This window comes from Gallinula chloropus, assembly GCF_964237585.1.
Source record: "Gallinula chloropus genome assembly, chromosome: 8".
Classification (NCBI taxonomy): domain Eukaryota; kingdom Metazoa; phylum Chordata; class Aves; order Gruiformes; family Rallidae; genus Gallinula; species Gallinula chloropus.
This window is the reverse complement of record NC_140093.1, coordinates 11,080,830-11,095,351: the sequence shown is the minus strand read 5'-3', so window position 1 is coordinate 11,095,351 and position 14,522 is coordinate 11,080,830. Positions and strand designations below refer to the sequence as shown.

At 43.8% G+C, this 14,522-nt stretch overlaps 1 protein-coding gene across 1 annotated transcript; it reads left to right on the top strand.

Moving 5' to 3' along the window:
• Positions 1-2,199: 2,199 nt before the first annotated feature.
• OSTN (osteocrin) lies at positions 2,200-9,533 on the top strand (the record flags this gene model as incomplete). The annotated part of the gene is made up of 4 exons (XM_084267463.1): positions 2,200-2,298; positions 5,117-5,334; positions 9,048-9,144; positions 9,473-9,533. The coding sequence occupies 3 exons, from the start codon at positions 2,200-2,202 to the stop codon at positions 9,130-9,132; spliced, it is 402 nt and encodes a 133-aa protein (XP_084123589.1). The 3' UTR covers positions 9,133-9,144; positions 9,473-9,533.
• Positions 9,534-14,522: the final 4,989 nt, after the last annotated feature.

Genomic DNA, 14,522 nt, shown 5'->3' with positions numbered 1-14,522 from the left:
AAGAGTTTTCTAGAAGGATAGAAATTCAATATATTTGGTAAGAGTGCATCTTGCAGAAGTCTGTGTGGTTGTTTCTTCTTCAGTAACAAACACTGTCAAGTCTCCATTTAAGTCTCTCTTGGTACATGTCAACATGACATGTGGAAGGGGAGAAAGCATGGCTGGGAAAACCCATCTGGCAGGAGGGCTCTGCTTACCCAGTTGTAACAGGTGAGTTCAAGAAGAAAAAGCAACAACTGTTTTTATCAAATAAGGTCCTATGACATGGCTGAAAGTGGAAAGCCATGGAAAGTCAAGTGGAAAGTCCTGGACTGGCAGAAGACAGTGTAATTTTAATTACATTTCAATAGTCCTCATTGCACTTTTATTTTTGCAAATGCTTTTATAGAGCTAAACTGCTCAGCTAGAATAACCATTTGCTCCCTCTTGAACTAGTGACATTGCTGCTTAGCTACTCATTTCCATGGGAACTTGATCCAAGCATTAAGTCCTTAGAGTTTCCCCCACTTCTAATTTCACTGGCGTCAAGTTCTGACCAGTTAATCAAATGTCTTTTGTGTTGCAGGTGCTTTAATGTTTATTTTGATTAGTGTAGCAGTAGCTATTTTTAGCTCTTTGGTCTTTGAGTTGAGTGAATACCAGCACAGACCTTAAACCACAATAAACGTGTTTTTAACCTCGCCATTTATTTTTATGTCTCTGTATCCAGATAATCAGGATGTGGTTACCTGTGAAGGTAGCAGGCTACTACTTCAGATTTCAGTGCACACCCACAAACAAAAATATACATTATTTGTGTTTGGGGTTACAGCTTTAAAAACACCCAGACTTCTCTGACTTTAATGGCTGTTGCCATCCAGCTGAGACAGTGATACTGCTGGCTTACTGCTTTGACTTTGTCCTTTGATTCCAGTGAACGAAGTCTGCTTTAGCTCTACAGAGTAGCCAGCAGCTTTCTTCCTCATAACTGATCCCTCATGGACAATATTAAAAAACATATATTTAATGGGATAACCACTATATATATGTAAAATGTATTGAAAAAGCCAAGCTAGAAACAGAGTTTCAAGAAAGAATATTACATCTTTACTTTTTAAAACTGGACTCCAAACACCTTTGTGGATTTTCTCCTTTGTAGTGTGGACAAAAAAGTGCAAAGTTATTTTTTTTTTGCCATGTGTTTTCTGCCTGATCTAATGGGAATTTTTCTATGTAGAGGATCAAACAACTATCAAACATCACAGAAATGTATTTATACATCATTTCCATTTCTGCTTTGCCCAAGCAGAAGGTCAGCAAAAGATGGCACAATCAGGCTTGAATTGTGCTCTGGGATAGGACCTGGAGACAAGGTAATCAGCAAATGAGTAGGTACCTTTGGCACTAGAGGCTCCAGCCTAGTTTTTACTAACATCAGGTAAAATATTCCCACCTGGGTGAGTTGGAGGCCCATCAAGTTTTAAGAGCTACATCCAAATAAGGACTTAAGCAATGTAGCCTAACCCCCTGGCCAAAGAAACCCTTGCAGTGAGTAGCATTCTCCCAGAACTTGACCCTCCCTGCATTACTTGAAGGCTTTGTTTTGCCAGCCAGTTCTGCAGCTCTGGCTCCTGGCCAAAACACCACCAGTTTGAACAACAGGTTCCCATGTATGATTTTCTCAGGTGTGGGAGCTGGATCACTTTAGTCCAGAATCACAAGAAGATGCTGGAAGTTTTGGCTACCACTAATTCATGTGGGGAACTGGATAAACCCAGCCTTGCTTTCAAATTGCTGCTGGAGAGGTATGAGATTCCTCTAAACAGCCTTAAGCACCTATCCAGCATGTGGGGGAGGTTGGAGTCAACCTGGGTGGCTGTGAGCCCAAGTCTTCCTGCTTACATGTCAGTGCCCAGTTCACCTGGATTTAACAGAAGTTTGCATTCCTTCCTGCTGCCGCTGCAAGGACTTGGTCAATGTGCAGGAAGGAGTTTAAAGATGTGCAGGGTTGTAAAGGAGCAGAGGAGGGAGCTGATTCTGCATCCAAAGGTGACGAGCATTCATCTGGCACTAGCTGATTGCTGGGTTTTATGCAGTGACTATGTAAGATAAAACATATTAACAGCTGTGGGAACAGAGTCTCCCTTTCCTTTCACTTCTTTGAGACCTTTGGAGCAAGGTTCCTCTGGGAATGCATCAACAGATTGTTCTCCTTTTCAGATGCTGCAGTTCCAGCTTGTTGTGGTGCATTTGGCCCTTGTGATTACCCTGCTGCAATGGCACTCTACCTCAGTGCTCCTCGCGGAGGCAGCTCCAGAGGTAGGTGAATGTTTCTGGTGGTGTCCACATAACCCTGATCTTCCTGGGTTGCATTTGGCCACAGGGTGTGGGACACACTGCCGCCTCCAAACTGTGTTGGAAGGTTGATGGTTGGTATTGACTCTGCAAGGGCAAAGTGAGAACAGGACAACTCCCCCAGTAAAAGAGTGATGTAAAAACTGGAAGGACAGAGGAATGGTCTCACACAGATTCACACCACCTCTCCTGAAACACCATGGGATTTTCATGGGTTAAAACACTGTCCAGTGACTTTGGACAGAGAGCTTCCTGAAGAGGGAAAGGAGGTGGTGGGGACAGGGAAGCAAATACCTCTAACACTGAAGGGAAGGTTTCATTTGTCATCTTAAAGACAAATAATATCATGAGAAGTCTGCAGCTTTCAGAAGCCATAAGGAGATCCCTGAGAGAAGACCACCTGCACAAAAGTTACAAATTCCAAAGAGAGCAGGAGAAGGAAGGGGAAAAGTAACGTGGCTAAGCTTGTGAAGGAAAGCAGTGCATGAGATGGGAGAACTGTCTCACATTTCATCCTGCATGACATACAGGGGTTGCACCTGAAAGCAATTCTACTGCATTCTCCTGTTTTCATGTCATCTTGACACAGAACAGACATGGCAGGAAAGGTATTTGTCATGGTTTCATGTCATAAAAAAATCAGGGATTTAAAAGTTTAATCAAAGTAGCAGCGTTTGGCTGCGGGTTCTTTACATGGGTAACAGGTTAGATACATACTGAAGAATACTGATGGATCCTTCTGCCTTGCTCTCTGTCTTCAAATGAGCATGCCCTGATTGTACAAAAAAAGATGTTGTTACAGAAAATAAGGCTTGAGGGAACCGCTCCTCACAGCGGTGCTGCAGCAGCTGCTCTTCTGATGCCCCAGAGACCTGGTATTCTGTCCCTGTTAGTGACAGACTTTTGTGAAAAGAATGTGAGAGAACATCTTCAGAGACTTTCTGATCCAGAGACCTGCACTGGACCACGGTGCTGCTGCTGGGCCTGAATTTGTCTTTGAAATAGTTTAAAGCTTTGGTATTCATGACGTCCTTTGGCAACGTGTTCTACTTCAGCTGTGTGCTGCGTTTAAAAAGTAGCTCCTTATATTTAATTTAAGTCCACCATCTGGTGACTTCACTGGGTGGACTGAGGAGGTCTTTTTCTTGAGAAAAAAATATTTCTTGTTTTTATTCACCTCCTTGCTGTTCAGGAGTTCATAACCCCTCCACTGTACACCCTGTATCCCACACTTACCTCCCCTTATTAGTGAAGTTGTACTTTGTTCAGTGGTTCACCTTAGGAAAACTGTTGCCTACTTCTGATTACCATTTTAGCTGTCTGTCTACTTTTTATGATTCTATTATATTCTTTCTAAGACAAAGTAAGCGGAAGCACACAAAGTACCTGAGAGCAAAGGCTGGTTTTTACCTTCTAGTTTCGAGGGGTTTTGAAGATATTTATCCCTACTAACCAGAGGGGAGACTTCATTCTTTTTTTGCAGGCATAATTTTATTGCAGATCTCTATGAAATTTTTATAACCCTGAAAGGGAACAGAAAGGGTTGCTCAGTGCAAAGTAAAGTTAGAGGACAATATGAGATCCTTTACAAAAGTATTATGAGGACAATCTGAGATCCTTACAAAGGTATTAACTACGCTACGTCATTTGTGTGCTTCTTGTGGCCATGTGCTCCTCTTTATATAAAGGTTGCAGTTTTATGCACTCCATCACTGGTTATGCCACCCATTGGTAGTGGGAAATGTCATGTCCACAACTATGGTGTGGACCACAGCAGATACAAGCATATGACATCATCCGTGTGATGGTTTCCTTACATTTGTACTAAACCCTCTGTGTATGACTAAGCAAGCTACCTGTGTGTCTCCTAAGATAGAAGTAAACCTACTTTGAAGTATACAAGAAAAGTTTTGGTTAGAAATTTTTATCTAATTCAATTAAGATCAAGAGGAGCAAGGAGGCAAGTATTTCATCTGAAGAGAGAATGATTTGAGTTTGACAGCTGTTTTCCTAGACTACCTGCTGCCCTATATATTTCTGTTATTTTCAAAGCAAATATTTTGCTTTGATTTGTTTCATTTCTCCCTTGACAGACCCCAATATTCTCAGCTATTCTGGATAGCAAAATAGATTCTGATTTTGAAAAGGTCTTAAACCTAACAACAAAACTAAGGTTCAAAATTCCATGTCAAGTCAATACACGGTTATTCTTTTCCTCCTCAGTGTTTTGGCATAAATTCTTTAAATGTTGGTGCTGAGCAAGATTATTTTGGTATATTTTTTGCATAGCAATTAATTAATTGGCCAGCATTTTATGGAAAGCTTTGTACAAGTTTTCACTACTGTTTGTTAGCATTCATTTAAAAAATGAAGATCAGTTTTCTGAAAACTTCAAGGGTGGGTATTGGAGTCTGGTAACGGTGATTGCATTTTTAAAAAGGATTAAATTACTAATTTGATCCTATAAATGTTGCTAATCACACTGCTGAGATAGGGTTAGTGAGCTGGCCTACAAAAACAGGCTTTGTGAAGGAATAATTTTTTATAATTCATGCAAAAATAATGAAACTGAGTTAAATTCTATCAAAAAAATAAATCCCAGCTTCTTATGGCAGACTCCTCTGGGTGGAAAATGAGGACATTTCGCAGAAGGAACTTAGTTTTAAAGCACTGGCCCAGGTTTAGCATCCTAGTGATTATGTATTTATAGAGCTGCTGCTGTGACAACTCTATACTTCAAATGCTTTTTCTGGAACTTGAACACCCCCTTTCTCTTTTGCAGCCTTTGGAGCCTTCTGCTGCCCTGGGCATGGGAGTACATCCCAGTGCCAGTGAAGAGAAGTCAGCCACCAACCTGGCAGCCAAACTGTTCCTTCTTGATGAGCTGGTGTCACTGGAGAATGAGGTGAGCGAGACCAAGAAGAAAAGAAGCTTCCCGGGATTTGGCTCCCCGATTGACAGGATTTCTTCGACCCCTGTGGATGCTAAAGGCAAGCAGAGGTAAATTCTTAAATGCTCCTACCAGGGATAAGATGGAAGAAGGCTGTTGGTAGGTGTCTAACAGATGGGTTAGCTTTAGCTACCAGCAGATTTACTGTGGCTGTGAGGTGCCTCTGACCAGGGTACCAGAACCTCTACAGAAACTGCTCTGGTTGCATGGTGTGTAACCCATCAGCTGTGATGAATAGTTCACGCACTAGTTCCTTTATCCCCACAGTGCCATACAGCTAACAAAGCCCATTCATGCATATGCATTTTTTAAAATACATTTCCTATCACTGATGTCAACTAACACTCAGTTTAAAATGGTCTTTTTGATTGTGAGATTATTTCAAGCAAAAATATGCCTGTGGTTCATAAGCAGAAGGACAGGGTTAGGTGTTCCTGTGGCTGCAGTGAAGAGAAGGTAGAGTGGTGTGTGTGTGTCTTGAACAGCAAGATGAAGAACACGTTGTAGAAATGGGCAGACAGTTAACAGAATGGGCTTCAAGACCTTGACTGACTTATTATAAGCCAGGGTTTAATCACTGCAGCAATACCATCACAATACATGTTTGAAGATAAATATGTTTATAAGGGGGCTAAGCAGTGATGGCTCAGGAGAGCCAGTGAGTTTGGGGCAAAGCTCAGGAGGCTGTTCACTCCATCTGAAAGGGCTTAACTGAGGTGTTCCCTTCTTCTGGTAACTGTCTTCCCAGTGAACACATTCTGGCACTGAATCCCCAGTGCCATGAAGCATTTAATAACACGCTGAAATCTACTCTGGAAATGGAAAATATTCACAGCAGCCAGTCAACATTATTTGTTTTCAAGCACAGTTTTGCAATATTTCCTTGGTTTTTCCCTTTATCCACTCACTCTGCCACTAGGCCTTTTTGACTGCAGCCTGAAATGATAAAATACAAAATTCCTAAAACCTTGAGTAGAACTATTCTGTTTTGTATATATCTTCAAGAGATCAAAATCAGGTCATTCTCTGTTTGCTTTTTAGCACATTTTCCCATTTCAAGGGAAGAAATACAAGGTCAGTTTTGAAGCTGTGGTGCCTTTTGTTGCAAAAGCACATGGTATTCCCAATTTTTCTCACGCTTGCTGGGTGGAAATCTTGTTTCATTCCACATGCAGTACAAAGAAAAACACATGAAAAAGAGAAAATTGTCATTAAGATTGTCCAAGTTTTCTAACAGCTTGTCTCTGAATAATGAGCTCATGCAAATGAATGGCACGCTGTACAAAATTCCTCCTTTCCCAGCACCATCAGCACAGTTTGCAGTTTCACATTGAGATTATCACTCTAGGGGAGCTGATTAGCTTCTGCTTTTGAGATTGACTCATTTATTAGAAGCGTCTGAGCTGCCTGGATCACTGAATTGATAGTTGGGTACTACTGTCAGCATGGACCACAGATCAGAGGAGGGCTATGAAGCAGTAGAAAGGCTGTGCCTTTAGGTGGAAACGGACAGGCTGCTGCACTTAGAGGAGTAAAGCCTAGGGCTGAGCCCCATGTCACTTCTGTACATGCAGCAAATCACAGGTCATTCATGTCCCGGCTGAGAGGGTTACATTTAGAGACCAGACAATCACTTTTGAAGTGTGAAAGCTGTTAAATAAATTCAGCCACCCCCACCCCCCGAATTAATACAGTGTTTGTAGTGCCTGGCAATACAACAGCAACTTTTGGAAAAGTCTAAGTCCACTTAACACATTGTTGTGGCACCCACCAGTTCCAGGAGGGCCCAGGTCCTAATCTGGCTCATCAACATCTGTTTACTGCGCTCTGAAAGCAAGGGAAAAGCATGCAAGGAAGCACGAGGCTTCAGAAGAGGTAGGAAGATCCATAGAAAGAGGGAGGGAAAGAAGCTCCGGGAATCTTAGAAAAGGCTGCTTTAAATAGAAAACACCGGTTTGTCCCTGGGAAGTGCTGAGCGGGGTTTGCTGGCTGGAACCGCGGCAGGCTGGGGCGAGCGGTGGCTGTGCTGTTGTGGCTGCGGATGGCCGCAAGAGGGGAAGCTTCGCTGCGCTGCCTGCCTGCGCTGCCCTGCCTGCGCTGCCCTCCTTCCTGCCTGCTCAGCCTTTCCCTTGGCAGAGGTGACTTCCTTCCCTGTCTAACTACAGGGCGTGATGATGTGACAACTAACCATGCAGAATATCAACCCCCCCACCCCCCAGTATTCCCCAAGAGTCTCCTTTTTATCAAGTCAGGCTCAACGGGACACCAGCAGCCCCAGTCTCCCGCTTGCCCCCCACCAGCCTGAGCTCACACCTCGAGGGGGGAAACTGCTGCCCTTGAGGCAACAGGCTGAGGACCAGCCTTTGGCTTGCTTTCCTTTGGCATGCCCTATGGCTTAGTGCAACAGGGCTTGTTATGCAGGCATTTGGATGGAGGGCGGGGGGGCGCGGGACACGACACACACGACAGTGAGAGCTGTACCAGCGGGTCCCCGCTTCTCATTTGTGATATCCTGTAGTGGCTCCAGCATGACCCATGTGATGCTCCCTACATCCCTGGTACGCTGTGGATTCCTGTTTCTTGACAGCATCTGAAAAGGAGCTGGAAAAGAGGCAGGGCAAAATGGGCTGCTGATGCTGGAAGGATGCATCTGGGCTTCAGCCAAAACTGAAAGAGCATGTGAAGGAAGGAAGACTGCTCAGAGGGGACCATGGACTAGACAGACAGTTTGGGGGTGGGGGTGGGGGGGTGGGGGTGTGTGGTGTGTGTGCAGGTTTCCCCAAAGCCACAGGCTGCCTGAGCATGGAAGTACTAGTGACTAAAGTTGGAGGCAAGTGCACCACAGCATGCTCTCCTGGTATTTACTTTGTATCTGCAAAGTTAAAGAACAAAAATTCTTATTTATTTCCATTGATAAGGACTGATAAAGAAAAGAGTTAATGTTCCAGGGTTTCTCTGGGACCTCCACTTTGCTGGCAAGTATTTCCAAGGGCAAAAGTTGAGGTTATTTTCAGCTGCAAAAGATCTCACCATATTCACAATTAATTAAAATAAAACTTCTGCTGGGGAAAAAAATGCTGAATTAAGATGGGAAAACATTTTTAGATATTAAAAAAAATAAAATATTCTTGCATAGAACTTCTTTCACAGTTTCCTCATGCCCTCATTCATTAAATCATCAGGAAATGTACCATATGGAGGAAAAACACTGGAACAAAAAGTTCCCATTTTTAATTTAATCAAATGGTTGCTACTATAGATTTTCAGAACAGTGCATTACTCCATAAGAAAATCCTGCTAGGAATCCTCTGACTTGTCCCTACTGTTACTGTGCGTTATTTTGTACCTCCTTGCTTACCTTAGCCCCATTTGGCCCTGGAGATTTCAAAGATCCAGGCTAATGGGTCACCTGAAGCATATGATACTTTGCACGAAACAATTCCTCTTTATACATGCAGCATATCTCCTTTCTTTTACTAACAGCAGTTAACCTGAGAGTTATTTACTAAAATAACATCAGGGATGGTGAATCAGTGTCAGCCAGTCTGTAAAACAGATGCAAATCCTGCCTGTTTGTGTGCAAGACAACTAAAGCATCTTAAACACTGACATCTTTGGCTGCTCCTGCTCAGCTGTTCTGCCTCGACAATAAAGTTGTTAGTGGGATGAATGGAGGAATCACGGGTGTAGTAACATTTTGATTATTCCTATTATGTCTTTCCTCAATCCTTTCCCTCCTGTGCTTTTTTTTTTCCTCATGCAGGAAAGTGGTTGAGCTGCCTAAGAGACGGTTTGGAGTTCCTCTTGACCGGATTGGAGTGAGCCGTCTTGGCAACACCAAGGGTTAGAAGTTCCTGCAAGTAAGCCAAAGTAACTCTGGGTGCAGGCAGGCTCAGAGAAAACACACACACTCCCCTTCCCTGCCTCAGATCCACCCCCACCTTTCTCAGTTACATGGAGCTACTCAAGTCATGCCAGTAGAATTGTAATTGTAATTGGGGAATGAATGGTGGCATCTTAAAACATGGGTTGTGACTGTCAGTTTAGCTTGAATATCCTCCCCCTCTTACATGAAAATAAGTATTTCTGAAACTTTCCATCTCCTGTAGATGCCCCTACAGTGTGTTTGTCCATGTCTTGGATTTCTGATGTGGGACAAAGTAATGTCTACTGCTTCTATGCCTACAGGTGCTTCTGTTCTGAATGACTGATGCTGTATTGGAAACATTACAGAAATACAGAAGATGCATCACAGCATGACAAGACTGTCATTGACTAATGAATTCAGCACTCAAGGAATTGATCTCCTGCAAAAATCTGTTTCACATTGCATTTTACAAATGTTACATTTACAAATAATAACAAACTCAATTCATCAGGTCAGAATGCTCTCACAGATGTGCACAGTGTGGCTGGTAGGGGGGAACAGAAAATATGTACATAGTTTAATTGCATGGCATTTTCTTTCTAAAACTTACAGAAGTTCATTATCCTAGCAAGGGCTGTTAGATTTTTTTTTTTTTAATTGAAAATAAAACTTCCAGAGATACCAACGACAGTCCATGAAAAGCAGACAGTTTGCTTTGCACGTTTGTTTCAAGAGGGTGTGTGTATGGTAGATGAAGGGAGGATTCAGCAGTTATGGGACAAACCTAGAATTTATTTGAATTTCTGTCTGGGGGAAGATGTCTATGGACTTCACTAGGAATTAGTCTGAATAAGACCTATGATGATACCTTAGTATTTGTCCTGACTTTTTTTGTAGTCTTTCTCTTATCTCTGCACCATATTTAGACATGTTTTCACTGTAAGGCAGATCCTGAAATGTGGTGAGACTTCTCGTATCCTCCTCTAAGCTGATGAATGCATTTCACTCCTCACTGTGCATAGCATAGGAAAGCATCCAAATATGAAGTCATTACTTCCTAGGCCATCTGCATCATATGCCTTATTTTAGCCTCTCGATGAGTGCACGGGGCATAATAATCAGACAGACATCCAACTATAAAAGTTCAAGAATTTCTCACACTGGTAAAATGTAAACCTGTCCTCTCCATTTCAGAGTAAAAGGGGTTATCCTAAATCTCATTTCATGCTTTCCATGTCTTTCCAGATTATAAAATAGAGTTGAAAAGAGCTGTTTGCTCCCACCTCAATGCTCAGATTCCTACCTAATAGTAGGAATACCCCACATGCTCCTTCTTGGGTCTATGTCAGCCAAACTCCTTGGATTCCTATTCTCGGGTATAAATAATCTTTAGAATTGCTAAAGAAGATCCATTGAGAAAGGGATTGTGCAGGGCTAAGAAAAAAACTTATTCTTGCCAAGCACCCTGCGTTAGGCAGGCTGGATATAGGGAGTAAGCAGTAAGTTCCTGCTCTTCTGTAGAGATGGGCATCAGCTGGCAAAAAGGGGGGAAATTTAGTCAGCTTCAAAGTCAGCTATAGGAAAGGATCTGGGAAGTCAATGAGTCTTTGAAGTTAAAGCTCCTCTGAGGATTGGGATTTTGGGGCAACATCCCTGGTTCAGACCATGGTGGGAGATGAAGTTCTCACCCAGAAGGACAGGTAGCATCCAGTATGTATTCAAGAGAGGCAATGGTCAGCCATAGCAGGGGCTTTTCATGCTTTCCTTCTTGCTCACAGCCCTCCCCTGAGTCCAGGACCAGCCCAGACACAGAAACTTTGCAAGAAACTTTGCTTTTCTTAGCATGTCCAGTGCAGGCTAACACTGCTCAGAGCAGCTGCCCAAACCAGCAAATCACATCAAGACATGCCCTCGCCTTTCCTGTCAAACAGACTGCTCTCTAGCTGAGTTAGGTGATGGTTTCTACCTCAGAGGATGAGTTACCAGTACTGGTGTGTGAGGTGAAGCACTGCAGAAGCTTTCCAGACCAAGATCTGGAAAGTCATAGAAAGAAAGAAAGGGGTTCTGCTTCTCGCCTTTGCCCTGGTCCCACTGCTCATTTTCTGCCTTTGAGCTTGCAGGTGGTGGCTCCAAGAGCTGGATTGGTGGGTGCATGTACACTGGCTGATCCCAGACAAGATTTTCTGTCCATGCTAGAAGCAAATCTGCAAATGCAGACCCAGACAAGCCCAGACCTGTCCTCTGCAGTGAGCTGCCACCGCCTATCCCAAGCCTGCCCTGCTGTTGAGTACACATCTTGTGCTGAGCTCATCCAGTCTGTAGGTAATCTGCTTGCAAGGCAGCCATATGTGTGGGGTGTGAGCAGATTATGGAAGTGAGGTACCCCTAACTGACCATACAGCTGTCTGTCAAAAGCAGCACAGCCAGAGTCAGCACGTGACACATTTCAGGAGACTGAGAGCAGAGGAATCCAATGCTGACACAGCAGCTTTACCAAGACCCTGCTGATCGTAAAAGTATTGTAGCAGTTGGCAGGTGTTAGCCTGGGCTTCCAAATAAAGACAGGCTTTAAAACCTGTAGCTGTGGGCAGAAATGCCTTCCATCTGAAGGGTGTTGTGAAAGCAAAGTAGGAGAGAGGTGTCTGTGGTGGTGCTGCTTGGAACTGGGAGCTGGAAGCCTCGGTCCTGCTCTTGTGTCCCACCTCACAGCACAGATTACTTGGGATAAAGTAGCGGCTTTTCTGTTCCTCTGCCCCCTCCACTGCAGAGCACAGCGAGACCTCCTGTGGCTCAAAAAGCACTCCTCAAAACCCATAAATTGGCAGATGCTGTTTAAAATATGATGATGACTGAAAGGCTGAACACCACAATTTGTTTTCATAGACAACGTTAGATAGCTTCTGCCAGCATGCATAGCATGGAGGTCAACAAATGTGAAATGAAGATATACTAAAGCATCCGTTGTGTGCTACATTTGCCCTGTGCTACCACTTTGGAAATCCATTCAGAGGCCTCTGAGGGCTTTCTGCTTATAAATCAACACAGTCTACTAGAATGTCTAAGGGGAATCCCTTTAATTATTGCCTGTGGGTCATTAACTTTAGCAAGAGTGACTGCCCAAGCATGGCTAAGGTGTGAGCAAGCATGATGTGGAGGTGGCACCTGAGGAAGAGATGAGTCTCTGTACTCTGTGTTTAGGAGAAAGGACAGGACCCTCCCCCCCAGCAATATGCTTTTGCTCTGAATTAATAAGTGAATTGCATGCCATGATTATTCATCATTCCAGCAGGAGCAACTAACACAGCAACATATAATCCTTGTAAGGAAATAGTAGGACAGTTTGGGTAGCATAAGCAATTAAATAACTCTGCTGATAGGAGGTGGCACGTCATGTGGGCTGAAAATCACTGGTAAGCAGCATGGTGCATTGCACCCCAGGGAATTCCTGTGTCTAGGATCAGAGCAAGCTGTTAAATAGCCACAGACCCTATATTCCTTTTCCTGACTTACTGACGAGTTGTCACACCAAGTGGGGAAGATGGCTACAGCTAGCAGGTAACAGATGGAGCCTGTTGCTCCGGCCTTTCATTGCACTGGGATTTCCTGCAAGCTGAAAGCATCTGAGCTTTCAACACCAGCGTGGGGCACTCAGTGCAGCTCTTGTAATACACCCCCCTTTCAGCTGGAGCACCAAAAATCTTAAAGAAAGAGAGACCCTTCTCTTAGCAATAGGCTATAATTTTTCCTGGGTTTGGTGTCGTTGAGAGGGTATGTGAAAGCTTGCTCCCACACACCTTTTCACTTGCACAAAAGCTACAGAAAATGGGAAATGTGTTCTGAATCATTACCAAGGAAATAACAAAGAATTAATGTTAACAGCAAACTGTATTTTGCATGCCATTAGACCTCAGTGATATAATCAAGCTGGTTTTATTCCACAGATGCCAGCTTTAGCCTATAATAGGATGAAAAGATCTGCTGTTAATGAAGTACATGCAAGGTACTGCTGTGGTAAGTGTGCACATCTTGCCAGAGCCCAAGGCAATGAATGTAGCATGGTAATTACACCTTTGGGAGGGGTGAAGTTTTGAGGAATACGTAGTATGAAAGCTACAGCTCAGCAGCATGGCTCAACAGGACTGGAGAGACATTTCAACTTAGTTAAAATCAGTCCACACATTCACAGTGGATACCAGATCCTGCTCTTGTTTACACCATTCCTCAAAGTTAACATCAGTGGCCTTAAGATTTACACCTTTGGGAATGTGGTCCGTTGTTTTTGCAAATAAGTGTAGGTAATGGGACTTGAATATATGTAGGAACCACTGATGGATTGTGATCTCTTCCTTTTGGACAGGTGCAGATGTAATTTTGAGGTAGAAAAAGCCAGCTAGCATCTGCACTGAGCAGCCAGGTGAGCCAAAATCTTTTCCCAAAACATCTCTTTAGGGTGAGTAGGCAGAAATCAGTGGGTCTGCTCCAGGCCTATCAGGACAGCAGCTCCCACTTATCCATGAGGAAGATCCATCTCTCATTCCTAGTTCTAGTCAAAAGGAAGGTTCTCTTCCTCAGACACGCTGAAACACACCTGTGTTGTTTTAGCTAGGTATTTCATGGGAGCCTTTTTTCCATTGTAAAGTTCACATGAACCATTAGGTAACAGGAGCCTAAATTCAGGGCAATGTGCTGCCCCTTGGGTCTCTGCAAGAGGTGAGAAAGAAGACAGTACATGCTTCTGTGCAACAGAAAATCTTTATTGGAATGATATCCAAAGGATCCAGACTTCTGTGCCTGTCCTCCCCCAAACCTACTGTGTACACTGATGGGACATGATGAGGAACAGCTCTGGCTCAGCAAGCTGAGGCAGGCAGCCCTGAGCCCTTTGCCTTACACTCAGTGTACCTTCGTGTCCCAACAGTGTGAATTAGGCCATCACAGACCTGCTCCTAGGAGGTGATGGGAATCCCAGACACCACCGTGAGCAATGTCTGCAGATGTGGGCAGAGGCCCAAGCTTAAGGGAACTGAATTAGTGTTTGCTGCCTTGGGTGATCAGGTAAGAAGAGAAAGAGCACACAGTGGCAGCAGACTGAACGGCACACGCAAGACAGCAGGGAAAGTTGGGAAGCATCTTCCAAGTAAAAGATGATGGTAGGTTAAATCTGTAAGGGAGGGAGGGAAGGAAGGTAGGAAGGGTGGTAGTAGTCTACCAGGTCCTGTCATGGGCCCTGTTATACTTGGCTGTGGTGTGGTTGTGGAGGAGGCGTCTGTGTTAGCACAGTGAGAGAACAGAACAAACTCATAACACATTAATACCCAGCAAGGCAGTTTGGGGAAGGGCTCATCTTCGTCCTCCAGTCCTGGTAGGTGT